This window comes from Saimiri boliviensis, chromosome 3, assembly GCF_048565385.1.
Source record: "Saimiri boliviensis isolate mSaiBol1 chromosome 3, mSaiBol1.pri, whole genome shotgun sequence".
NCBI classification, from domain to species: Eukaryota; Metazoa; Chordata; class Mammalia; order Primates; family Cebidae; genus Saimiri; species Saimiri boliviensis.
This window is the reverse complement of record NC_133451.1, coordinates 80,187,999-80,215,916: the sequence shown is the minus strand read 5'-3', so window position 1 is coordinate 80,215,916 and position 27,918 is coordinate 80,187,999. Positions and strand designations below refer to the sequence as shown.

Sequence of the window (27,918 nt, the reverse complement as noted above, 5' to 3'; positions counted from 1 at the left end):
TCTCGGCTCACTGCAACCTCTGCCTCCTGGGTTCAGGCAATTCTCCTGCCTCAGCCTCCTGAGTAGCTAGGATTACAGGCACGTGCCACCATGCCCAGCTAATTTTTTGTATTTTTAGTAGAGACGGGGTTTCACCACGTTGACCAGGATGGTCTCGATCTCTTGACCTCGTGATCCACCCGCCTCGGCCTCCTAAAGTGCTGGGATTACAGGCTTGAGCCACCACGCCCGGCCTTCATTTTTTGTTTTTTAAAAAAAGGATTTTTTTTTTTAAGTTCAGGCTGGTCTTGAACTCCCAACCTCAGGTAACCCGCCTGCCTTGGCCTCCAAAGTGCTTGGATTACAGGAGTGAGCCACCACGCCTTGCCACTTCCTATCATTTTTTGCCCTGTTTAAAAATGCCATCCTTGGTAGCTGCAGTGAACCACGATCACGCTACTGTACTCCAGCATTGGCAACACAGCGAAATTCTGTCTCAAAAAAAGCCATCCTCTCACCACCATCACCACTTACTTCCATTCTAGAATTGTCCCTCTAGAATTGTGCATTCTAGAGGGACAATTACATTTCTCCAATGTATCATGGCTTGCTCTTTCTCTGCCTCAGGAAACCCTCCTCAGAGGTTCTCCAGGCCCACACCAAGACCAATTCCCCACCCTCTATTACTCCCTGTCACAGTATCCCATTTGTTTTTTGCCATTATGTTTACCACAGTTTGCACTTGTTTTACTTGTCAGTTTGTCTGCTTATTTCTGCCTCACCCACCAAACTATGAGCTAGGGAGGGAGATAGTGAATTTATCTGAACCAACTCAGAGCCCTGCACACACCATAGCCAGCGGTTGGTTCTTAGTCAACAATGAAGTACTAAATACATTTATGGATAATATGAAAAACACTTAATGCATGTGAATTGGCCATATTCATAAAGCTGTTGAGACTGATATAATTCTTAAGTTGGTAAATTAAAATGCAGAGCAGCGGATTTCAGTAAGTTGCCGCAAAGTACTGAGGCTCTCCAAGTTGAAAGAACACTTGAAAGACTCAAAGGCAGAAATGAAGGCATCTTCTAACCAGACCCTCACAGCTTTTTTTTTAACACAAGGCTGAGTGCTAAAAAGATGATTCATTTTAACTGCCATCACACATGCCCCTAAAGATACTTTCAGACCATTTCATGAAACATTTTTGTTTGTGCAACAGATCTTTTCCTGAAGTTGGAGCACACTACTGAGTGAGGGGACACAGTCACCACCTTCCCCAGGCAGGACCCAAGTCTAAAAGATAATTTCCAGACGCCTCACTTAGATAACTTATCTTTGCATGTGAGGCTCTAGTGAATGAGGACAGCTCATTTTTGCCTGAATGCTTTTGTTTAAAACACACATTGAAATAACAATTTCTGGGGCCATTTTGTAATTATAAAATAAAGGATTTCTAGTTAATGAATAATATATTTAAATTCTGATTTATGAGTTGTGGAGTTGGAGTTTTCTTTACTATTTTGACAATAATCAGCATGCATTGGTATTTTAAACTTAACATGGCTTTCTTTAAACATTCCCTCATCTACGGGGGGGGGGGGGAATGAGCTGTGTTTTAAGGTCACATATAAACTGAAAACAACATATAATTTTCTAATAATCAAATGTGCAATTGATCAGACCTCAGAACTGCTACTTTCATAGTCCAAATAACCATGAAGATAGTAAACAACTTGCAAGAAACTAGCTAAATTAGATCAGTTCAATCAGCTGGGCATATAGTTTGAAAAAGTTTGGCATTATCTCAAAAAGTCAAACAAAAACTATCACAGGACCCAGAAATTCCACCTTTAGCTACCAAAAAAAATATATATATATATGTCCACACTAAGTGTTGCATGTAAATGTTCATAGCAACATTATTAACGATGATTTTTTTTAATTGGGACAACCTGTCCATCACATCTGTTCACAGAATACTATTCAGCAATAAAAGGATAGAACTACTGATACATGGTACACCAGAGGAACCTCAAAAAATTATTGAAGTATGGCCAGAATGTGCTGAGGCTGGTAAATTTAAAATATATGTATATGCAAGTGAAGAGTCAAATGCAAGAAGTCATCATACTCCATTTATGATTCCACTATGTGAAATGCCCAGAAAAGGCATACTTACAGAGACAGAAAGTAGGTTAATGGTGATGGGGCTAGGAACAGGGATTAACTGTAAATAGGCAGGAGGGAGCTTACCAGGTATGAGATAAAATGTTCTAAAACAGGTCGCTCCATTCAGTAAAGTAACTAAACATCACTGAGTTGTCACTTGACAAGAGTGAATTTTACATGTAAAATATACTTCAATAAAATTACTTTTTAAAAAACTTGGGATCAGAATAAATACTCACAAAATGAGACATAACAAAAGAGATAAAGCCGGGCGCGGTGGCTCAAGCCTGTAATACCAGCACTTTGGGAGGCTGAGGCGGGTGGATCACGAGGTCGAGAGATCGAGACCATCCTGGTCAACATGGTGAAACCCCGTCTCTACTAAAGATACAAAAAATTAGCTGGGCATGGTGGCACATGCCTGTAATCCCAGCTACTCAGGAGGCTGAGGCAGGAGAATTGCCTGAGCCCAGGAGGCGGAGGTTGCGGTGAGCCGAGATCGCGCCATTGCACTCCAGCCTGGGTAACAAGAGCGAAACTCCGTCTCAAAAAAAAAAAAAGAGATAAAAGATCTGGGTGACAATGAACCTACTTCCATTCAATCTAACTATTCCCCTCCTCCCTCTTTCCCCACAAAAGGTCATTTACACCAAGCTACCAAAAGACCAAGTAGGAATGAAGCAGCTACTTCATTCTTTAAAATACTCTAAGATCATGGATAATACCAATACTTACACAGAATATGAGTGATCTCACAAAGAAATCAAGTTTTATAACTACACTTATCATAAACGCTCAAGAATTTCTCTAAAGTCTACAAACTGAAACTCAAAATTAAGTAAACCTAATGGTTTTTACTTTATCCTTAAAGAAACATGACTGCTAAAATAAGAAAGAAATGAAGGCCTTTGTAAGAGGAGGCCCCTCCCTGTCATAAGGGTAAGAACAAACAAAAAGCTCACACCATCAGCAGTGACAGAATTATTAAATTCAATCTTTTATAACTGCCAATCTAGGGCTTTTTGTCTTCTGGGCATAGCTCCCATTTAAAAACAAAAACTAAGTTCCACTGGTACTTTGAATTTTACTAAAACCAAGTCACAAGCAGACAATAGTAATCTGAGTAACATTAATTCTTTCCAATATTTTTAGGTAGCAAAACCTCAATTACGTATTAATGTAATACACTAGGTTTCATTTTATCCTATTACTATGCTAATGCTAGTAAATGTTACTGCCTAATTTTCCCCCTGTGGTACAAAGTTTATTTTTACTTTTTAAAATGGAAAGTTAACATGGTCTACCTCTAAAAGGAGGCTGAAGGGGAGAAGGAGACACAGACAATAGAAGAGTAACAGGAAAACATAATTCCTATAGCTGTAATTGCTAGGTCAAAATTACCTGAAAAAAATATAAAAGGACAGAGCGTTAGCTTACTTTGTACCAATGAATATCCTTTCAGCAAATGAAAAACAACTAAAACCTAGCGTATTAACTCAAATGACACATTCTGTTTTCCTTTAAGGAAAAATTTTCTTAAACCATAATATCATGGACTCAAACTTTTAACAAAGTTCAAAGCTACCAACTTACTAAATAGGCCATCTTAGAACTGTCTAAGGTAGACAGTTTGTCAACTGAGAAAATTTCTGCAAAGCTGGGAAGGAAACAGGCTTCATAGTTTTGTACAAAACAATGAGAACTAATTAATTCTATACCACTTTCCATAAATTCAACTCCAGAGTAAATCAGATACACCTGTATTTTTAAAGCAACCAGAATGGGAGAAGTGGGGGGGAGGTAATTTAACAAGTTATCCAGACACACATTATCCGAGATGAAAGTCACCTGATAATCTCGGGTCTGTCTTGACCACAAAAACATATGCACCAAATCAAAATTTAATTACACTGCATAACACAGTTTGAGTTGTGCTTCATATTTTATTGACTGCTTTGCTTCTGACAGGACAGTTTCCTGAAGGAAAGTTCCAAGAACTGAAAAGTTACAACACCCACATACCAAAGACTGTTTCCTGAATTTTGTTACAGGAAGTGACATCTGCTATAATTTTAACATTTACTTCCCAGTAGGAGTTCCATTTAAAATGTCTTGTTGAACATTATTTGTTCAACAGTACACTTAGGCAAAGCTTTTATTAAAAAACCAAACTTCCATTTCAGTTTCACAAAGTTTGGACACAACCGACCAATTCACGCCATTTTAACTTTTCCCTGGGAACAAAAACAACTGCCACCTGATAAACTGGGGTGTGTGTGGTAGGAGAGAGAGATCTTTAGTAGTAACTAACTGGAGAAGGAGCCCGCAAGGCACAGAAAAGAGTAAATTAAATATCCTGGTCCTTGAGAAGACACAATTCTTGGGAAGGTGCCGCATGACCAATCACTGGGTATTGATTCTTGGTATCTTTTTTTTTTTTTAAACACACATGCATCTGGCTATTTCAACCAATAATTTGTAATATAAGGATAAATTTATGGAGGTAGATACCTACCTTCTCTACCAACCTCCATTCTGTTTCAATAGGAGGGAAATTTATAAGCACATATTAAATCAAAATTTAATGGCACTGTACAACATGGTTTATATGATCTCTCACTCATACACACACACACCATTTCACAAAGTGTGATACCTGCGCCCATGGCCTTACAGACAGCAGGGCTTTACCCAGAACTTGTCCACTCAGAATCTCTGGGGGAGGGGAAGCAGAATCTGCATGCTAACAAACACCCACGGTGATTTTTGTGTCTAATGAAGTTCGAGAACCCTGAACTTCACATGACCGTATTACCCCTACAACAGCCTTTTCCTTTTATTTAGTTGCCAATCCAGCAGTAAGTAATACAAAAAAAAAAAAAAAAAAAAAAAAAAAAAAAAAATCATCACGGTCTTAACTCTTCTCCAACCCACCAAAACAAAGGATCATGTGGCCTACTGGTCTCCAAGCCCTCACCCATATTAGCCACCATGGAGGAAAAACAATTCTTGGTACTTTTTAGAATGCTGTCAAACAGTGCATGCCCTTTGAAAACATACCAAAACAGAGACAATCTAGGTGTCAATAAAAATATTTTCCCCTTTGTCTGCTTGAGTTCCTTCAGACAAGATGTTATCCCTGGGATTTTCTTAGTATATTAAATCTGTCACCAAATTAATGCCCCCAGCAATAGCCTTAAGAACTTGATAGCAGTTCAATCTGGTTAAATTAAAAACAAAGCCAATAAACTAACACAAGAAAACAGACGTTCAGCAGAGAACAAGACTTTCAAGATGCCGGATCTGTTGGCTCTGTGGTCATCAAGTTAAGCTTTAACTCACTGTGGACAGATAAGAAAAGAAAAAAGTTTGCACAAGGGAGGGATTCTCAACATCGATCACTGCCAAGACACAGAAAGTCAGCATTTGCATGGTTTTAAAGTTAATCTTTACTTTTAGTTTTCTGGGGCATTAGCACCAAAAGTTTTACATATTATTTTCTCCCGAAGTATAAATCTAAAGTTCATCTGACATATTTGTGCTTGAGCAAGACACTGTGCATTGTACCTGCTGTGTTATTTTCAGCAAATGAACACGTTGTAGTCATAATAAAATTGAGAGCCATCTGAAGGAGAAAGAAAATATTACTTCAGCTCCCCCAATTTTACAATTAAGTAAAAACAACTGGTAATCATTTAACCTGTAAAAGTTATGTACTCACCCTCTATCAATAAAATGTAACTGAACCACAGCAAAGATATACTCAACCTCACTATATGTTTCTATTTGTGAGCCAATAAAACTGTCTAACAAACTTTGTCCTAGAAGTACATACTGTATTTCCACTATATCTCACATACAGAATTAGAATAAGTTTATTTGCCTATCTTGGAAAAGAAACCTGAGATCAGGAGTTCGAGACCATCCTGGCCAACATTGTGAAACCCTGCCTCTACTAAAATACATACATATATACACACAAAAAAAATGAAATGGAGAAGTTTGCTAACAGAAAACTAAGTGTGTATATATATATATATATATATATATATATATCTCAAAGCAATAGTGAAGCAAATCAGCTTTATAATTCCTCTTACCTAACAGCTATTATGTAATACATAGATTTAGAGGCTCACAACGAATGAGTGACAGAATCAAGATGACAAAGATTTCTCTCTCATCCATATTTTTATTCTTGAATATATTTAAAATTTTAAATGCAGCATTCGTTAAAAACCCATTTTCAAGGTGTAAATCCAGCTATGGAATATCTTTTCATGGCATGGTAGAGAATCCAGCAAAATCTCAAGAGATCACTTGCATTAATTTTGCCAAACAACAACATGCCCATAAATCAGCTGACTTTAAAAAATGACTCACTGCTCCTACAGTCTTTATCATGGAAGCAGCTCTAGACTGTGAGTCAGGAAGCTCAACTGGGCTCTCAGGATGAACTAGAAAGAAATCACTTAAGAGACCTGTTTGTGTTTCTCTTCTGTCAAGGACACTGTTTACAATGGTGTCACAAGGGGAAAAAATGAGACTATTCACTGGATCTAAATACTACATGAATTATTTCCCTCCCAAAATCTCTTTCTTGAACTATACTTTTGAAAACCACAGTATTCTCTTTGATATTGGCTCATTTTTTTGTCAGAGCTGCTTTGCTTTCACGAATTTTCTTCAAGGTAATCACTAGCTCACAAACCAGAGGCAGGGGCACAGGGCAGGGCAAAACTGGTTCTATACCAGTTTAAGAGCATTGCTTTCTGCAACGGAAAAGTTTCCCTCCCCAGAGTCAAAGAGATCCACCAAAAAGCAGCTTCATATTAATCTCAGGAACAATCTGACTTTGCTTCTTAATGATTTTTCAAAGCTTCATTAACACTAATTTTAGTCAAATTCAAGTTAAAAATTGAGAGAGTTGACTGAACCTACCCTCCTTCGGCAGTTTGTCTATAAATCCTTCCTTTTGAGAAGTTCCATGCTCAGCCACTAGATCCAACTCCCCCATTCCCACCCATACAGCCCTGCCCCAGAGTAGAGAAGGGACAGGAGTTCTCAAGGTAGCATCAGGTGATTTTTTTAAACTGGCTAATCCCTGATGGTAGTTCAAGGTATGTATATTTTTCTTTTTGGAATTCAGGGATTTGCTTCAATGAGAGGTTTAGCAGAGAAGGGGAAACAGACAAAGCCCTCCTTTTTACTGTATCCATCAACATCATTCCTCAGTATAAAGCACAGTTAATCCCTGCAGAAAAAAAAAAGTGTATCAACTGTTAGGTTTACTTGTAGCTAGTTTTTATATCTCTTTTTTTTTTTTTTTTTTTTTTTTTTTTGAGGCGGAGTTTCGCTCTTGTTACCCAGGTTGGAGTGCAATGGCACGATCTCGGCTCACCGCAACCTCCGCCTCCTGGGTTCAGGCAATTCTCCTGCCTCAGCCTCCTGAGTAGCTGGGATTACAGGCACGTGCCACCATGCCCAGCCAATTTTTTGTATTTTTAGTAGAGACAGGGTTTCACCATGTTGACCAGGATGGTCTCGATCTCTCGACCTCGTGATCCACCCGCCTCGGCCTCCCAAAGTGCTGGGATTACAGGCTTGAGCCACCGCGCCCGGCTAGTTTTTATATCTCTATAAAAGAATAGTCTGGATGCACTTTCCATTAGAGTCCAGAAACTAAAGCCATATTCTGTTAACTATTTCACATTAAGGAAAGCAAGTTTGTTGCAATTTCCACAAGGAAGTATGTTCAATGTGTCTGTTATGTTTATAGGTTCCAAAGAAAGCAAAAATTTATCTCAGAGCTCAGACACTGCATATGAACTGCTTTAACTGACATGGCATTTCTCAGTGACCACCTTTCTCCACAACTCTGGGAACACAATAAACCAAATACTCATTGTTTTCAAAATACAGCCCCCAAAATATCTAAATTTTAAAAGCTAGGCAATTCACATTTTAGTCAAGAAACATCTTCCAACTTTAAGAAATCAACCACAAAACAAATTTCCTACTATTAGGTTTTAATATGAGGTAGAGGAATATATGGCCTTAATTTATAAAAGTTCACAAGCCAAGAAATACTTAGGTAATCTCTCGCTTCAAAGTACTTCTATCTTATGTAGGGGAGACTAAAATGTGTGATACAATATATTGCCTTATGGAGTGAAACAGACAGGAATATACTGCCTAATCCATTCACATAAAAAATTAGTCATATGTCACCCATCAATATCAAATCAGGAATGACATTACCTTAGAGCAATGCCAAATAATGGCAGAAAAATATCGTGTGTTGACTCCTGTATTCACTATCACTGCTACAAAATTCAGTTTCATATAAGTTCTCATCTACTTCTGCTACAAAAAAAGAAAGAAAGAAAAAGAAAGATAGATAGATCAAGCTAAATAATACACAATGAAACTAGTGTGGTTAAATATCAAGCTATGAATCTATAAGTACAATGAGTCTGTCAGTCTAAATTAATTGTCTCAAGAGCAAACAAACACTAATGTGTAGCACATGGTCAAGATTTCACTAGTTGAGATTTTACATCACAGGTGATGTTTTGGTTTCTCTTAGCACTACTCAGGGCTATGTGGCCTAGGCTTCAGTTCCCCTGAAATTCAAAAATACCATGAATCTTCTCCATATATTCCCTTTAGATCTCAAAGATTACCTTCTCTCCCATAGAGCACAAAATCTGAATGATCTTGGACCACATTCCAGGTGTAACCAAAGAAAATGGACATTTACAACATATGAAATATATTCCCAACACACAGACTAAGAAAACGACGTAACAGTCTTGTGGCTTTGTTCCTTGTTCCAGGGCATGTCAGAAGACCAGGTAAATGATCAGAAATAAGCACAATCCTCCTATTTTAATTGCTGGCAAGCTGAACCACCATACTGGTAACTCAAGATTATTACATATTGCAAACAAGCCATTTTATCAGGAATCATTCTTTGTACTGTTATACGGAGGCTTGGAAGCTCCCTTTAACATCTCACCTCAGCATTAAAGAGGAAGCACGTAAGGGAGGAAGCGTGCAAAGCAGATCTGGAGTCAGGCGTTGTTCCACATTTGTGACCTCAGGCAAGAAACAGCCAGGCTGGACCTCAGTTTCCTTAACTACCAAATGTGGATAATAAAAGTACTTACCTATTTAGGTGCCTGAGAAGAGTTAAAGGGCTAATCCAATTAAAGCTGCTTAACGCTGTGCCTGGCACACAGCAGTGTCCAATTTAGCTTGTGTCTCATTTTATTTTTATCATTAGTTTAAGAGTGCTGGCACTGAATCTCTCGCACCTGTATCAAATCCCTGCTCTATTACTGAGCTCTGTCACAGCATTCACTAACTTCACAGACCAGGGTATCTTAATGGAAGATTTTGTGCCATGGACCCCAGAGCAGTCTGATGAATAATGGCAGAATAATGTTTTTAAATACAGTAAATAAAATACGTAAGAATAGAAAAGGAACAGATTATATAAACATCTATTACAACATTTAAAAGACAAATTAATGGTATAATACTGTTTTTACTAGGGAACTAAGCAAGATAAAGCAGCTCCTTAATTTCCTGTGTTGAAAACATAAAAATTATTTCAAGATATCTGCAACAATTGTAATAAGATTATGAAAAGACCTATAGTTTCTATTTGTGGTAACAGCACACGGACTGGTAGTCTAGTTTTATCTATACTTCTACTTAAAAAGAAAGAAATTTCAGCTAAAGATTAACAAAAATAGAGATGCAACCTGTGTTTCTCAACCAAGTTCTCCTACTACTTGGCCCCAGATTAACAACTACTTTCTTAAAACTGTAGATAAAATGGAGGCAGAGGATAAACCACTGGGTTGAGAGGATGAATACAAAAAGCAAGTAGCACATAGGAGGTACTCTATATAGAAAAGCTCTTTCCTTCCTAGAAAGTTCTACTTCGTAGGAAAAAAAAAAACTCAGTCTTATGCAGCCCAAACGTGAACATTTAACATCCATTTCTCTCCATGATCTCAGTCTTCAGACGTGAAATTTGTTAAGCCTTCCGACACCTCCCCAAATCACTGTCCTACATCAAATATCAGCTTGAAGAGCCCTCTTATTTTAAATATGTGAGACCAAACTGCTTTCTAGTAAAACACAGTTGAAAGAGAATGTATATAACTCCTAAGTGTCCCTTAGCACCAACTGCTGTCCTAACTAAAATAAAATCGCACAGAACAGTTTGGATCTCATCATCATCACTCACGCCTTGTCATCACTCTCCTTTAACGCTCATTACAAAACCGGTAACAAACCATGGAAAGACAGGGCTTGAGGTTCTTACAATAGCGCTCCTCTGACAGCAACTGCAGTTCATTATCCTCTCTCCCCTTCACCGCCCCGGCGCGGTCCCGGTCTTTGCCTACTCAGCAGATTCACGGAAGCCGGGCAGTTTTATGTGGAATCCTACATTTTGGCAGTAAAATTTTCACTCACCAGGCAAATCCTCACCCACCCTCTCCAAGGCGAACTATGTTTTACATTCATCGTATTTCTGAACTTCCCCTCGAGACACCAGCCAGAAATCCAGAGAACCGAGGGGTGAACGCACAAAGAACCCAAAATGGAAATTTGGGCAAGGGCGGACAAGTGAAATCAACTTAATGTCCCGGAAAATAACATTTCTGGGGGAAGGAGGTAAATATCCAACTTCAAGCTTCACTTTAACTCCAACCCTCTCGCCGCTGTGCAGAAATTGTCCAGCACGTTCTCCGAACTGTTTTTTCTCTGACATGTAGTCACGAGCCACAGCCTCGGGAATGACGAGAGGGCAATGACAAAGCTGCTTCCTGCCCGTCTCCTTCCCCGCACCCTTCAGCTCCCCTCGCCACCAACGCCTTTAAAAAGTTTCTCCGGCGCCCGGCTTACCTGGACTGGGCTGCCATCCTTCAGCTTACAGAGCCCAGGGTCTTCCGTCCGTGAGCGCCTTCACCCCGCGGGCCCTGCCGCCAGCGCCGCCGCTCACCATTTGGCGGAGCCGGGCGGGGACGCGTCCCGGCGCGGCGCCCCGATGGTACGGGACTACCTGCTGTGGAGCCCCGGGCGTCCTCGGCGCAGCCCCGGGCTCGGCCCGTATTGGCTCGCGCTAATCCTGATGGACATCCGGGGACTGGGGCCTCGGCGGCGAGCCGCACTTCAGACGAGCCGGGGAGCGCCGCGTCCGAATCCGGAGCGAGCGAGCGCCCCCGCCGCGGTTTCCGTGCAGGGAAAGCCCACGAGCCCCCGCGATGGAAGACCGCTGGCGCCCGGCGCCTGCCCAGCAGCGGCACGACGCAAGCCACAGTTAGAAGGGAAAAGAAATCGCCTCTTGGCTCCCTTCAAGTTGCCCGAGTTCGCCGGGATACCCCCTGTCAAGAAAGTTGCGGTGGTACGGCCCGCCTCCTTAAATGGGCAGGGCGCTCCGCGGCCCGAACCAGAGGCAGGCAGGAGGCAGGGGGCTGGAGGGCAGGGAGGCAGGAGGCAGGAGGCAGGGGGCAGGGAGGCAGGGAGGCAGGGGGCTGGAGGCAGGAGGCAGGGAGGCTGGAGGCAGGGTCGGGCGGGGGGCCGGGGGCAGGGCCCGGGCGCCGACCAGCACCAAGGGTCTGCGGCCGAACCCCGCCTGCGGGCTCCTCGCGAGTGCTCTCGTGCCAGGTTCTAACAACCTACAGACTCCCACCGCCGGAACACACAGTACCCGGCCGCTCAGAACTCCAGCCCCAATTTGAGTATTTGTTGAATATAGGCCCCAAGAGGCGGCAGTGAGCTGGAACAAGACGGGCAGTAAACCACGTTCGCTACGTTTGATCCTTCCAATGCTTGAGCTCAGGAAACGGGCACACTTAGTGTTACTTTGCTTTCAGTTTTCATTTCCGTACGTAGAGACAAATGTATACAAAACACCCTGCTCTTTTATGGACTACTGGCAGATTCCAGAAAAAAATAGTCACTCATTTTGGTCGTAAGCAATGAAGGGATTGACAGGAAGCAAACAAAAAAACGTGAGCATGCAATATAGTAAGTCCTATACGAGGCACAAACGAAATTACTTCCTACTCAGAGGGCCATGGAAGGCGTTTAAGTCGTGCCTCAAGGAAAGCAGGAACATACTTGGATGAGCAGGGATGGAGGGAGGTTGTTTCAGCATCTCATAGCGACCATCACCACACTGGAGGAGCTGACGACTCTAGATGAATGCTGCATTAACTGCCTGCACCGTGGACTCCCCATTCCTCTACCTAGAATCATGACAACATTGCCCGTCTCATAAAGAGATGGTCCAGATGGTATTACTAAATCATCATGGAATACAAACATGTTAATGCCTGGCACTAATACGGCAATGCTAGGACGGTGGGAGTGTGGGAGGAAGGCCCAAGGCACCTCTATCAAGGGTTCTCAAAGTGTTTACTAGACTCCTGGGAGTCCCCAAGACCTTCTCAGAGGTCAGAACTATTTTTAGAATAATACAGAGACATTATTTGTCTTTTCACCATGCTGACATTTGCACTGATGGTGCAAAAGCAATTATGAGGAAACTGCTGGTGCCTTCGCACTAATCAAAGCAGTGGCAGCAATTGAAACTAGTAGTCACTGCATTCTTCACTACCACACATTAGTAGTTGAAAGGGAAAAAAAAGCCAGTTTCCTTTATGAATGTCTTTAACGAAGCAGTCAGAATTATTGCTTTCATTAAATCTTGACCCTTGAGCATGGGTCTTATTGATGTTCTTTGTGACAAAATGGGAAGTACCCATGAAGCAGTCTACTGCACACTGAAGTACAATGGCTGTCTAGAAGAAAAGCACTTGTGTAATTGAGTTGCAGGCTGAGCTAGCTGTTTTTTCATGGACTACCATTTTTACTTGAAAGCACAATTCACAAACTGTAGTTATTCTTACTTGGGTATCTGGCAGACATTTTATTAAAAATGAACAAAGTTGAGCCTGTTTCTTTGAGGAAAACAATTGATAGTATTTATTGCCAATGATGAAATGTAAGCTTTCAAGCATTTTGGAAGACTTTTTACATCTGCTACATAAGCTTGCAAGCTTTGCCAGTATTTAAAGACTTTCCTGATGAGATCAGGGTGGCAGTGATCAAAGTGATTTGAGAAGATCTGCCTTAGTTTCCAAATGACCAATGGTATAGCGAAATCATGCATGGGTAGACGGGATGCAGTGGCTCGTGCCTGTAATCCCAGCACTTTGGGAGGCCAAGGCAGGCAGATCGTTTAAGCTCACTAGTTTGATACTGGAACCTGGGCAACATGGAGAGACCCCATTTCTACCCAAAACACAAAAAATTAGTTGGGCATGGTTGCACACATGGGTGATCCCAGATACTTGGGAGGTGGAAGTTGCAGTAAGCCGAGATTGTGCCACTGTACTCCAGCCTGGGTGACAGGGTGAAAGACTCCTCAAAACAAGCAAAAGCCAAAATCATGCATGGATGGAAGATCCACTGAAAAAAGTGCAAACCAGACCAACTCATTTTAACGTATCAGAGGTCTAGTTTTGTTTTTTTTTTTAATTCATTTCAGGTTCCACAATGTAATTAACCTTTAAGAAACTACCACTGCCGGGCGCGGTGGCTCAAGCCTGTAATCCCAGCACTTTGGGAGGCCGAGGCGGGTAGATCACGAGGTCAAGAGATCGAGATCAACCTGGTCAACATGGTGAAACCCCATCTCTACTAAAAATACAAAAAATCAGCTGGGCGTGGTGGCACGTGCCTGTAATCCCAGCTACTCAGGAGGCTGAGGCAGGAGAATTGCCTGAACCCAGGAGGCGGAGGTTGCGGTGAGCCGAGATTGCGCCATTGCACTCCAGCCTGGGTAACAAGAGCGAAACTCCGTCTCAAAAAAAAAAAAAAGAAAGTACCACTTAAGGAGTTTTGGTATAATATCAAAGAAGGGATTAAAAATACTCGTCCTGTTTGTGTGTGAAGTTGGATTTTCTTTATAAACTTCAACCAAAACAACATTTCAACAGGTTGAATAGAGAATCAGATTCAATCTGGTTGGGTTGGGCATCCCAAATCTGAATATCTGAAATCCAAAATGTTCCAAAAATCCAAAACTTTTTGAATACTGACATGACGCTCAAAAGAAATGCTTACTGGAACAATAATATACAATGCAAAATATTTTTTTAAAAATCTGAAATCCAAAACACTTCTGGTCTCAAGCATTTTGGTTAACCTCTGTGAGAATCCAGCTGTCTTCTATTAAGCTAGACAGTAAAGAGATTTGCATGAATGTAAAATAATGCCATTTTTTCTCAATAATTTTTTTAAGTTTGGAAAATAGGTTTTATAAAAATTTTATTTAGGTCAATATGTAATGGGTTTTTAAAATAATATTTTAATATATTAAAATTAATTTTAATTTTTAATATAGTAAATAATATATAAAACATACATATACAAAACCTCTTGGGTTTCATGGTAATTGAAGTACAAAATTATTCCATATCATTTGTTAATACTTCCATGTCTCCCTCACCTCTCCACATTCATCAAGTCTTCTTTTAATTAAAGGTGTTATATTTTATAGCTATTCCATGTAACCTCTTAGCACCTAGATCAGTTTTAGCAAAATGTGGTCAAACCACCTGGGGCATATGTTAAAAACAGACTTCAGATCCTAGTTGCAGAAATGCTGAAATAGAATCCTTGAGGGGTGAAGTTCCAGGGATAGTATTTCAATAAATTCTCCAGATGATGCCTGTGGTCTGCTTATATTTAAAAACCATTTACCTAGATTGTGCTTATTTAGAAAATAATGTTAAGAGCTTTTTGATTCAATATTGATTTATAATCCTTGAATCATTTTAAGGACCATAACTGGGCCAGCATTTATTTTCATTTGTAAGAAATCTGTATCAGACAACAAAATACCTTTGTACACATCTTTTCTTTTGCAATAGTAAAGTGGTAAGCCTTCAAGGAAACCAGGCAAAAGTCTACTCTCAAGGATTTTTTGGCAGCTGTTTTTCCCCATTTTTCTCTTGCTGTTTTATCTATACCAACTGTGATCATTTTATGCTATAAACAAATTGGTATCAGACATTAATTGCTGAAAAAAAATTTTGTAATAACAGTTACTCATAAAATGTCCATTTAGCACGCTAGAAATATAACACTGATAATATTAAAATTATACTTTTTGAACTATGTTAATTGATCTGACACCACTTAAATATGAGGAAATAGGCCAGGCATGGTAGCTCATGCCTGTAATCCCAGTGCTTTGAGAGGCCAAGGTAAAATTGCTTGAGGGCAGGAATTTGACACCAGCCTGGGCAACATAGCAAGTCCTTGTCTCTATTTTTAAAAAATTTAAAAATTAGCTAAACATGTAGTTCTAGCTACTTGAAAGGCTGAGGCAGGAGGATTGCTTAAGCCCAGGAGTTCAAGGCTGCAGTGAGCTATGAGGGCACCACTGAACTCCAGCCTAGATGACAGGGCAAGGCCTAGTTCAAATGAATAAATAAATGGAAATTTTTTTTTTTTTTTTTTTTTTTTTTTTTTTTTTTTTTTGAGACAGAGTTTTGATCTTGTTGCCAAGGCTGGAGGGCAATGGCACAATCTCGGCTCACTGCAACCTCCGCCTCCCGGGTTCAAACCATTCTCCTGCCTCAGCCTCCCAAGCAGCTGGGATTACAGGCATGCGCCACCACACCTAGTTAATTTTGTATTTTTAGTAGAGACAGGGTTTCTCCATGTTGGTCAGGCTGGTCTGAACTCCTGATTTCAGATGATCCACCCACCTCAGCCTCAGAAAGTGCTGGGATTACAGACATGAGCGCCACCACACCCAGCGAAAAATAAAATTTACTACAGCAAATATTTACCCCAAAAGATACATGGAATCAATACCAGATTAGAATTATGCCTGAAATTTCCTGGGCTCTCAAAATGGTTTATAATGTAAATTCATGGGAGTAATTTGAAACAAGTGGGACACTAGATTTGTAATACATCTAAAATTACTGAGCACAGGAGAAATGATTTATGCCTTGGATACTGTATGTGGCTAAAAAGTACTGCAATACAAACATGGGCATTATTATTTCCAAGTGTTTTGAAAACACCGTTTTATCCAACCCACCGTCTTGAGCAGAGAAACTGAAAAGGCATTCTTAACCTTTGACGGGCACAGAATTCTTTGGCTTTTTGATGAAATTTGAGGACATTGAAGTACAACCTTTGACTTCCATGCAGTTTATGATTCCCCTGAAACCCACTTAGGAAGCACATGAGGCTCCACAGATTTCAGATTAAGAATCTCTGGACCTGGCTCCTGCTAATACACCCAATTTGCCCTGCAAATAAGGAGTAAAACCACCCATTAATCTTCATTGCCCAGCTGGGCACGATGGCTCATGCCTCTTATAATTCCAGCACTTTGAGAGGCTGAGGTGGGTGGATCACTTGAGGTCAGGAGTTTGAAACCAGCCTGGCCAACATGGTGAAACCCCATCTCAGGCATGGTGACATGTATCTGTGGTCCCAGCTACTCAGTGTGCGACCCGCAGAGACCCTTCCCAAAGCAAATGAGAGCGAGGAGTTGTTAAGCCGAGTCCAGGTTTATTGGGGTTTGCGGGCAACTCGAGCGGGAGAGGGAAGAGCTGCACCCAGCAGCTGCCGGAGAGGGTTTTTGTAGGGGTGGCGGCCTGTTTAGGCAAGGTGTTGTGAAGTGATTGGTGGCGGTTGGGCATGGGCGAAGGGGGAGTATTGTGGAGTGCAGGGATTGGCTTAGCTTTGGCGGGCTAAGGTGGGGAGTACAGGTGAGGTGTTATGGAGTGATTGGTGGAGGTTAAACAAAGAAGAAGGAAGAGCCATGTGGCAAGAGGGGATGGGCTCCGGAGGCGGTCCGCTGGATGTGGGTCCCGGGCATGGGGAATGGGGCCTTTCTACCTAACACTCAGGAGGCTGAAGCAGAAGAATCACTTGAATCTGGGAGGCAGAGGTTGCAGTGAGTCAAGATTGTACCACTGCACTCCAGCCTGGACAACACAGGGAGACTCTGTCTCAAAAAAAAAAAAAAAAAATCATTCCCCTTTTAAAAAGTTAGAGTTGGCCAGGCCTGGTGGCTCACACCTGTAATACTAGCACTTTGAGACTGAGGTGAGAGGATCACTTGAGGCCAGGAGTTGAAGACTAGCCTGCCAACATAGCACAACCTCATCTCTACTAAAAAAAAAAAAAAAAAAAAATTGTAATTAGCTGGGCATGGTGGCTCACACCTGTAGTCCCAGCTACTCAGGAGGCCAAGACAAGAAGGTCACTTGAGCCCAGGAATTTGAGGTGGTAGTGAACCACTTCACTCCAGTTTGGGCAACAGTGCAAAAATTGTCTCTGAAGAAAACAAAAAAGAAAAGAAAAAAATTTTAACAGGCTGCCTTATTCAGAACTCTAAAGTACCTCATTCAATGTATGCATTTGTACCACAATGGTCATTCAACAATTCTATTCTTTGTAGCAATTTTGGTCTAAAAGTTACATAAGTCAAATCCCCTAAGAACTGCTACTTCATTTCAATGGAATGATGTTTGACCAGGACACTGCTAAAATCACTGCCAAGAGAAAGGTGCTCAAGGTTGCCATCAAATATCTCAAATGAAGCTGACACAGGAAAAGGGAGACGAGATAAAAGAGAATAAATAAAAACGGGCACTCCCCAGATGGCAGGCAGCAGGGAGGACTAATAAGCACCGCTGGAAATTAACTGGCTCTCCCTTCAGCTGTGACCTCAACACAAAGCAGCCCTCCTATTTCAAAGCCTTATCCCACACTTCCCAGGTTTTCTGCCTTTGTCTTTAAACTGGGATTACCTGGAAATTCTCACAACCTAAGGGCAAAGAAGGTTTTAAGTAAGTCTGTTTCTAGGTCCTTAATTTCCAATGTCCTCTTTCTTATTACCAGGATTCAGGCTTTCACTTCCCATTTGCACTTCTCCACTTGAAAAAGAAAAGCAGCCGGGCGCGGTGGCTCAAGCCTGTAATCCCAGCACTTTGGGAGGCCGAGGCGGGTGGATCACGAGGTCGAGAGATCGAGACCATCCTGGTCAACATGGTGAAAACCCGTCTCTACTAAAAGTGCAAAAAATTAGCTGGGCATGGTGGCACGTGCCTGTAATCCCAGCTACTCAGGAGGCTGAGGCAGGAGAATTGCCTGAGCCCAGGAGGCGGAGGTTGCGGTGAGCCGAGATCGCGCCATTGCACTCCAGCCTGGGTAACAAGGGCGAAACTCCGTCTCAAAAGAAAAAAAAAGAAAGAAAAGAAAAGCAAGCCGGGCTCGGTGGCTCAGGCCTGTAATCCCAGCACTTTGGGAGGCTGGGACGGGTGGATCACGAGGTCGAGAAATCAAGACCATCCTGGTCAACATGGTGAAACCCCGTCTCCACTAAAAATACACACACAAAAAAAATTAGCTGGGCGTGGTGGCGTGTGTCTGTAATCCCAGCTACTGAGGAGGCTGAGGCAGGAGAATTGCCTGAACCCAGGAGGCGGAGGTTGCGGTGAGCTGAGATCGCGCCATTGCACTCCAGCCTGGGTAACGAGTGAAATTCCATCTCAAAAAAAAGAAAAGAAAAGCAGTCCTCTCATTTACTGCAAATCAGTCTTAAAATGGTGCATTGCTCCAGGTGTAAGTACCTCTGACACGCCCAAAGGAACAGTTGTAGAATGAGAGTCCCTGAAGTTAAGTCAGTTTTAATGGATAGATCCTCATTAAACATATCCAGGTAACAAGCCTGTGGCAAGGTCCCCGTACCTCACTATATACAAATTAGAATTATGAAATGAGATGGACAGGGCCATCAGAAGTCAGACTTTAACAAAGTAAATACAATTCAACTGTTTGGTTCAAGATTTACAGATTTGGAGTTTTTCAGTATTATTTTACAAGATATACAAGCAAAAATGTTGAATTTTACCTCAACTTTACCTCTTCACTCTGTGTCTTTTTCTTTTCTTTTCTTTTCTTTTCTTTTTGAGGCGGAGTTTCGCTCTTGTTACCCAGGCTGGAGTGCAATCGCACCATCTCGGCTCACCGCAACCTCCACCTCCTGGGTTCAGGCAATTCTCCTGCCTCAGCCTCCTGAGTAGCTGGGATTACAGGCACGTGCCACCATGCCCAGCTAATTTTTAGTATTTTTAGTAGAGACGGGGTTTCACCTTATTGACCAGGATGGTCTCGATCTCTTGACCTTGTGATCCACCCACCTCAGCCTCCCAAAGTGCTGGGATTACAGGCTTGAGCCACTGCGCCCGGCTTGTGTCTTTTTCTTTACTTGATCTGGTCAACAATTTTCCGTATCTCCTCCTATTTGTGCGTTAATAAAACATGTCCTTCCTTACCCTAACACCCCTCATCCATCAGGGATATTAGCGTACACTATACCAATTACTTATTATCAGTCTACAAACAAGCTCAAGTTCCCTCACTTCCTCTGCAACACACGGAGTTAATTTTTTAAATAAATATTTTTCTTTAGATTTCCAGAAAAATTGCAAAGGACTCCCATATATACCCTCAGCCAGTTTCCCCCGCTGTTTAACGTCTTACACTACCATTGACCACTTGCCAAAACTGATAAATCAACATTGGTATATTACTATAAACTAAACTTTAGACTTTATTTTGATTTTACCAGTTTTTCCATCAATGACATCTTTGGTCCAAGATGCAACCCAAGGTATCCCAAAACTGCATTATTTCTCGGTTTTTCCTGACTGACAGTTTTGAGGAGTTTGGGCTGGGCATCTCTTAGAACGTTTCTCTATCTGGTTTTGGCTGATGTTTTGCCTTTCAAAGGAGGGAGAGAATTACAGCCTATCTTCTGTGTAGTAGTAATAGCTATACATATTTGAAACTCTTCTCTAAGAAAGATTTGCCTCTTCTCCATTTATGTACTCATTCGATCATTTATTTATATGAGTATGGTCTCACGAATATTTACTTTGAACTTTGTGTCATAATCCACTACATGATTGATTTTGTTGTCAAACTGTTTCAGCCTTAGCCACTGGGAGCCCCTTCAGGTTAGCTCCTTGCCCCTTTGCACTGCCCCATCCTTTCATGTTTGGAGCACTGCTTACTTTCTGTTACTACAGGATGCTCCAGGCTCATTATCTATTTTCTCTACCTTAGTCCCAGAACACACCATTTCTTCCAACTCATTGGTGTCTTCTCCGTAAATGCTACCACCCAGTCTCCTTTCGCCATCACTGCCAAGCTTCTTACACCAAGAGAAGTCAGCTTCTTTTGTGATGCCAGTGACGGCCGCCCATGAAAGGTTCTCTGTGGACTTTGAGCAATTCAATCTTGTTTCACAATTCTTTCTGCTCACACATCCAGGATCCAGGAAAGAGCTCTAAGAAACCTTACTTGTCTCTTCTCAATCTAAATGCTGTGATGTACCATATCATCAGCAACTCTCTAAATGTATAACTTCAGTCTAAACTTCTCTATGTAACTCCAAGACTATTCTTTCCAGCTGCCCCAAAACACTTTCCTGGGCATGAAAAGGCACTTGGGAGGTTGTTCAAAATAGAACATTTTCTTATTGTGTCCACACAGTAAGATCCACTCTATTAGGATGCAGTTACAACAGATGCTGAGAGATATCTACCATTGAGCCTTAGCTGCTTCTGGGGTCTATAAGGGGTAGTTTCCCCATACAGGAAGAAGACAATATTTCCTTCACCAAAGAATGGATTAGAAAAGAGTGGGGGAAAAGAGTGTTTAGTTAGTTTCATCCTTGGAAATAAAAGCAGAAGACAGAATTCAAAGAGCTTCCTCTGAGCAGATCAGGAGGGATTTGGCTAACACAAAACTAAAAAATTCCATATTTTATCGTGTGTTTTTTAACTGTGAAGATCAGCAATAAACTCCTTAAAATAAGATCAGCCTCATTAATAATTAGTTGACTAGCAAAGACCAGTAAGCACGCACAATAAGGGTATGCAGGTAGTGTGAAGGAATCGTGATACCCTTCAAAAGGAAAGGGAAACAAGTAAGAGAAAGAGACAGTCTGAGAAATGGCCCAAGGCCAGACCAGGCCAGAATTAATCTGAATGGCCCCAATTCCATCCCACTCCTTTCCTCCTGGCCCCTTATTTATGCACCAATCACCAAGCATCCAAACTAGAGATCCTTTTCCTGGCTTGTTATCCACATGCATTGCTACCAAAATTCCAGAGATTTCTTCGGATAGTGGAAGTAGAGGGATAGGAGTGGGAAGAGCTCACTTTAGATACTTTTCTTTATTTCTGAATGTATAACACTGATCTCTAATTCCTCCTACCACCACTACCACCCCCTCCACTCAATAACCTTTCACCTTCCTGTTTTACAAAAAATAATGACAAGGAAGACATTCATATTAGGGTTTTATATATATATATATATATATATATATATATATATATATATATATATGTATGTATATATATAATAAAAAGGCAGGTACAAATAAAATAATTTTTAAAAGGAAAAAAAAGCTGGTACATTACAGTATGTTTGTTAGTATCCCACTTCACCAAAATTGAATAAAATGTGTGTATTCAAAAGACTGACTGGGCCTCTGTAGCAAAAGGCTAGCAGTAGGTATCTCTGAATGGAACAATCAGGTGACTTATTTTCTTCTGGTTACTTTAAAATTTTCTAAATGTTATAAAATAGACACACACCTGTTTGTGTAGTCATAAAAGAAAAATAGAATCACAATTATTGTATAAACAAAACAACTACTGTATAATCAAGTCTTAGCTCCAGGAAGGAGATAAGGGTCATCTAATCCACTTCTCCATGCAAGAATGCTCTTTCTCTAGCAAGACAAGCTTGTTTGCATGTCTCCAGGGACGTCTGTTGTCATTACAAGGCAGCCCTTTCCACAGCAGGCCAATGATGAGCATTAGAAAGTTCTATCTCCCATGAAGCTAAAATTGGCTTCCCTAGAGCCCTGTTCCATTGGTTCTACTTCTGCCCTCTTGATACTAATATAGCTGTTCAGTCAGCACTTTTTGTTTCAAGACTAAGTTTCGCTCCTGTTGCCCAGTGCAGGGGCGCAATCTCAGCTCACTGCAACCTCCGCCTCCCAGGTTCAAATGATTCTCCTGCCTCAGCCTCCCAAGTACCTGGGATTACAGGCACCTGCCACCACGCCTGGCTAATTTTTTGTATTTTTAGTAGAGACGGGGTTTCACCATGTTGGCCAGGCTGGTCTCGAACTCCTGACATCAGCCTCAGCTTCCCAAAGTGCTGGATTACAGGCTTGAGCCACTGTGCCCAGTCTCACTCAGCTTCTTATGCCTATTGTTTGATGGTATATCCTTTTCTATTCTTTTCTCTTAAGTATGCATTTTTAAATATTTAGAATGCATGTGCCTTAGTACGTTTCCTGCTGCCTATAACAGAATACCAGAAACTGGGTAATTTATTTTAAAAAGAAATTTACTGCTTACAGTTATGGAGGCTGGGAAGTCCACAATTAAGGGTCCACACCTGGTGAAGGCCTTCCTGCTGGTGAGGACTCTAGAGTTCCAAGGTGACACAGGGTACCACATAATGAGGGAGCTGAGCATGCAAACATGCTATTGAAGGTCTCTTCTCCTCTTATAAAGCCACAAATTCAGGCTGGGCGTGGTAGCTCATGCCTGTAATCCCAATATTTTGGGAGGCTGAGGCAGATAGATTACCTGAGGTCAGGAGTCCAAGACCAGCCTGGCCAACATGGAGAAACTAAAAATACAAAAATCATCCAGCTGTGGTGGCAGGCGCCTATAATCCCAGCTACTTGGGAGGCTGAGGCAGGAGAATCACTTGAATCTGGGAGGCAGAAGTTGCAGTGAGCCAAGATGATGCCACTCTACTACAGCCTGGGCAACAAAGTGAGACTCCCTCTCAAAAAAAAGCCACCAGTTCTCCCATGGTAACCCATAAACTCATTAATCTATGAATAAATGAATTTATTCATGAGGGCAGAGCCTTCCTGATTCAATCATTTTTGAAGGCTCGACCTTTCTCTTTATTTATTTATTTATTTTTATAGACGGGGGTTTCATCGTGTTGGTCAGGCTGGTCTTGAACTCCCGACCTCAGGTGATCCGCTCGCCTTGGCCTCCAAAATGCTTGGATTACAGGCTTGAGCCACCACGCCCGGCCTAAGGCTCGACCTTTCAATACTGCCACATTGGGTTTAAGTTTCAACGTAATTTTTTTTTTTTTTTTTTTTTTTGAGAAAATGTCTCATTCTGTTGCCTAGGCTGAAGTGCAGTGGTGCAATCTTGGTTCACTGAAGCCTCATCAAGCAATCCTCCTACCTCAGCCTCTTGAGTAGCTGGGGCTATGGTACATGACACTACCCCTGACTAATTTTTTGTAAAGACTGGTTTCACTATATTGCCCAGGCTGGTCTCAAATTCCTGGACTCCAGTGATCCACCTGCCTTGGCCTCCCAAAAGTGCTGAGATTACAGGTGTGAGCTACCACACCTGACAACTAAATTTCTTACAGGGATGTTTAACACCCTTCCCAATTTAGACCAACTTCAGAAGCCTTATTATCTACCAAACCTCCTTCTGTTCCTTCCCCACCCGCTTCCCATGAACACCCTCCAGCCTCACACTTTTCTAATGCCACCAACCTTTGCAGTGAGAATATTCTCTACATTAGAATGCCCCTTTCCCCTTTCTCCAGCTGAAGACCCCCTACTATTATCCAAACCCCAACATACGCAGCTCTTCTCAGAAGCCTTCTCTGATAGCTTATCCTTCACTCTACCTAACACAAGCTCCTAGTTCTCATGCATATCAAGTCATGAGGTTGGATGGGATCAAGGGGAGTGTTTGCTTGTTTGAGCAGAACGGCAGCCAAAAATTAATGCAGCCAAAAGATAATTTCTGAAACAGAGAACTGTGAAGAAGTCTGTGCTACAGTTGCAGCTGGTAAGATTTCCTCTTACACATGTGTTTGAAGGTGAGATATGCCCTCAGGTTGCACAATCCGAGGGGGTTCTCTCATTGCATAATCAATGGACTCTGATCCAGATCCACAAATGGAGCAAGTGAAGATCAGTGAAAAATTTCCAGCATTTCAAGAAATCCAAAGGAAACCATATATTTGACCATGAAAAGGGTGTGAAGGACTCTGTTCTGGGCCTTCCTGGAGCTTAAGCCAACTCAGTATGCTAGCAGTGAGCTCACACCGGATCAGGAAGTCTAATTAACAACTTTGTGTGTTTTAATTCAAGTAAGAAAACAAATGCTTATTTAAATGTAGTTTATTTAGTAGGGTGACTCTTTTAAAGTGCCGGCAGGCAATCTAGTGTGCAGTTAAGTTAGACCCTCTGCTTTAGCACCTTGTTACTAAAAGTAAGGCTGCAGAGCAGCAGTTCCAACATGAGAGGCCTATGAGAAACGCAGTCTTAGGTTCCATCCCAGATTTCCTGAATCAGAATCTGCATTTTTAAAACTTTATTTATTTTTTAATTTATTTATTTATTTATGAGAGGGAGTCTCACACTGTCACCTGGGCTGTAGTGCAATGGCATGATCTTGGCTCACTGCAACCTCCACTTCCTGGATTCAGGCAATTCTCCTGCCTCAGCCTCCCCAGTAGCTGGGATTACAGGCACACACCACCATGCCTGGCTAATTTTTTGTATTTTTAGTAGAGATAGGGTTTCACCATGTTGGCCAGGCTGCTCTCAAACTCCTGATCTCATAATCCGCCCACCTCAGTCTCCCAAAGTGCTGGAATTACAAGCGTGAGCCACTGTGCCAGGCTTAGAATCTGCATTTCAACAAAATTTCAAGGTGATTCATATGTCCATTAAACTCTGAGAGGCACTGCACTATAAAATCTATGACATTTAGGAATTCCATAAACTCTCAAAGACAAGCATCCAATATTACCACCATTATTCAGTTTGAAACAGTCTCTGAACAGTATTGTGGCAGAGTCACCTATGAGTTAGCGGCTTTTCCTGCCCTTGAAACTACTGCTAAATTTTTCTGAACACATATAAGGAAAGAGGAAGGATTTAAGAACTGGGAGATAGGAGATATTCCTCAATCTCTGCAAGGATGTTTTCCTCTTTTGTGGGAGAAAAAACTACATATCCAGGCAAGCCACAATGATCAGTAAATTGCAGCTTGTAAGTTATACTAAGATCTGGTCTCTTCACATGTAAGAGAGGTTACATCAACTACTGGCATTTTCTGTAATATCTAGCCTATCATAAATGTGCTGTTTTTATTCCTAGCAAATGTTTGAATCTAAACAATTCAAAACCTAATTTGAGGCATGGATTTTACCTTCCATGACTGAGACTTTCTTCCAAAAAAGTCAGGGGAATTTTATTTGAGGCTTACTGGTTGCTGACTCTGTTTTCTACCTAGGTCACATGCAAAACAGGAAGATTAAAATGAAATCAAATCAACATTTATTGAGCACTTATTATTATGTCTAAAGCCAATGCAACCCTATAGGAAAGCATGTTTTTAAAAAATCTTTGTCTTCTAAGAACTTACTCAAAGAAAGAGCTACTCCATTTTCTAAATCCTAAATGTCTTGAAATCACAATGAATCTAGAGAACAAAAAGTGATTAATAACCAGTTACATATATTTTCATGATCAAGGATCTATATGTTATTGAGCTGACTAAATCATGTCATTTTATTTATTTTTTTAATGATATTTAACATCTTAACCATATATTTATTTTTTTTAATCTGTCTCCCAGGCTGGAGTACAGTGGCACAATCTCAGCTCACTACAACCTCCTCCTCCCAGGTTCAAGTAATTTCCCTGCCTCAGCCTGCCAAGTAGCTGGGATTACAGGTACTGGCCACCATGCCCGGCTGATTTTTATATTTTCATTTCACCATGTTGGTCAGACTGGTCTCGAACTCCTGAGCTCAAGGCAGATCAAGTGATCTGCCTGCCTGCTTCAAAGTGCTGGGATTACAGGCCTGAGCCACTGCACCCAGCCAATCATGTCATTTTAAACATCATATTTAAGAATTCATTTAAGAAAATTACAGAAGTTGTAGCAAAAGAGTTTTTGAGGTTCACAGTATTTCCTATGTTCACAGTATTTCCTATGTTCCCAGAAAGGAGGGGTCTTCCCTTGCTAATCCAATTAGAACTTTGTCAAGGTGAGAACTCGAAGCTGGGAACTCTGCTCCCAACTGACAGACTTGTTAGTGGCCTTACAAGTCACTGACACCTCAAAGCCGGCCAGCTTCATGCCTTAAAATGCTTAACAACTAGCCGGGCGCGGTGGCTCAAGCCTGTAATCCCAGCACTTTGGGAGGCTGAGGCGGGTGGATCACGAGGTCGAGAGATCGAGACCATCCTGGTCAACATGGTGAAACCCCGTCTCTACTAAAAATACAAAAAATTAGCTGGGCATGGTGGCGCGTGCCTGTAATCCCAGCTACTCAGGAGGCTGAGGCAGGAGAATTGCCTGAACCCAGGAGGCGGAGGTTGCGGTGAGCCAAGATCGCGCCATTGCACTCCAGCCTGGGTAACAAGAGCGAAACTCCGTCTCAAAAAAAAAAAAAAAAAAAAGCCCCAGTAAACAGACAAAAATAAAATAAAATTATCCATTCTTTTTTTTTTTTTTTTTTTGAGACGGAGTGTTTCGCTCTTGTTACCCAGGCTGGAGTGCAATGGCGCGATCTCGGCTCACCGCAACCTCCGCCTCCTGGGTTCAGGCAGTTCTCCTTCCTCAGCCTCCTGAGTAGCTGGGATTACAGGCACGCGCCACCATGCCCAGCTAATTTTTTGTATTTTTAGTAGAGACGGGGTTTCACCATGTTGACCAGGATGGTCTCGATCTTTTGACCTCGTGATCCACCCGCCTCGGCCTCCCAAAGTGCTGGGATTACAGGCTTGAGCCACCGCGCCCGGCCTGGGGCTTTTTTTTTTAAGTCTCACTCTGTCACCAAGGCTGGTGGCATGATCTCAGCTCACTGCAACCGCACTGCCACCTCCCGGCCTCAGATGATCCTCCCACCTCAGCCTCCTGAGTAGCTGGGACTACGAGCGTGTGCCACCATGCTCAGCTAATTTTTGTATTTTTAATAGAAATGGGGTTTCACTATGTTGGCCAGGCTGGTCTTGAACTGGTCTTAGGTGATCCGCCCACCTCAGCCTCCCAAGTGCTGGGATTACAAGTATGAGCACTGTGCCTGGCCAGATTGAATGATTTTTAAAACACAAATAACTTGCAAAAAGGGCATGGGTGTGCTAAATCATTACTACTCTCCAGTGGTCATTACCTCTGGTTTTCACATGAGTGTTAATCAGTCATCACCTCTTGAAGAATTAGGACTTCCACACACAGGATTGGCTCTCCACCAAGTCTGACTCATCCCAGTCTATAAATTCTTGGTTGTCGGCTGGGCATGGTAGCTCACCCCTGTAATCCCAGCACTTTGGGAGGTCAAGGTCAGGAGTTTGAGACCAGCCTGGCTAACATGGTGAAATGCTGTTTCTACTAAAAATACAAAAAATTAGCTGTGTTCGTAGCCTAGGCCTATAATCCCAGCTACTCGGGAGGCTGAGGCAGAAGAATCGCTTGAACCCAAGAGGCAGAGGTTGCAGTGAGCTGAGATCGCACCATTGCACTCCAGCTTGGGCAAGAAGAGTGAAACTCCGTCTCAAAAAAAAAAGAAGAAAAAGAAAAAGATATTCTTGGTTGTTAAGACCCTAG

General features: G+C 41.8%; 1 protein-coding gene across 6 annotated transcripts in view; it reads right to left on the bottom strand.

Annotated features, from left to right (window-relative positions):
• AFF1 (ALF transcription elongation factor 1) overlaps nt 1-27,918 on the bottom strand; it is a 206,818-nt gene that overhangs the window by 124,934 nt on the left and 53,966 nt on the right. Inside the window, exon 1 of one of the 6 annotated variants that reach the window (XM_003923985.4) lies at nt 11,078-11,666. The exons of the other annotated variants lie outside the window; for them this stretch is intronic. Within the exon in view, the coding sequence (XP_003924034.2) occupies nt 11,078-11,094 (17 nt within the window). The 5' untranslated portion in view covers nt 11,095-11,666. Of the gene's footprint in view, nt 1-11,077; nt 11,667-27,918 lie in introns of those variants that run through there. 6 annotated transcript variants of the gene reach the window in all.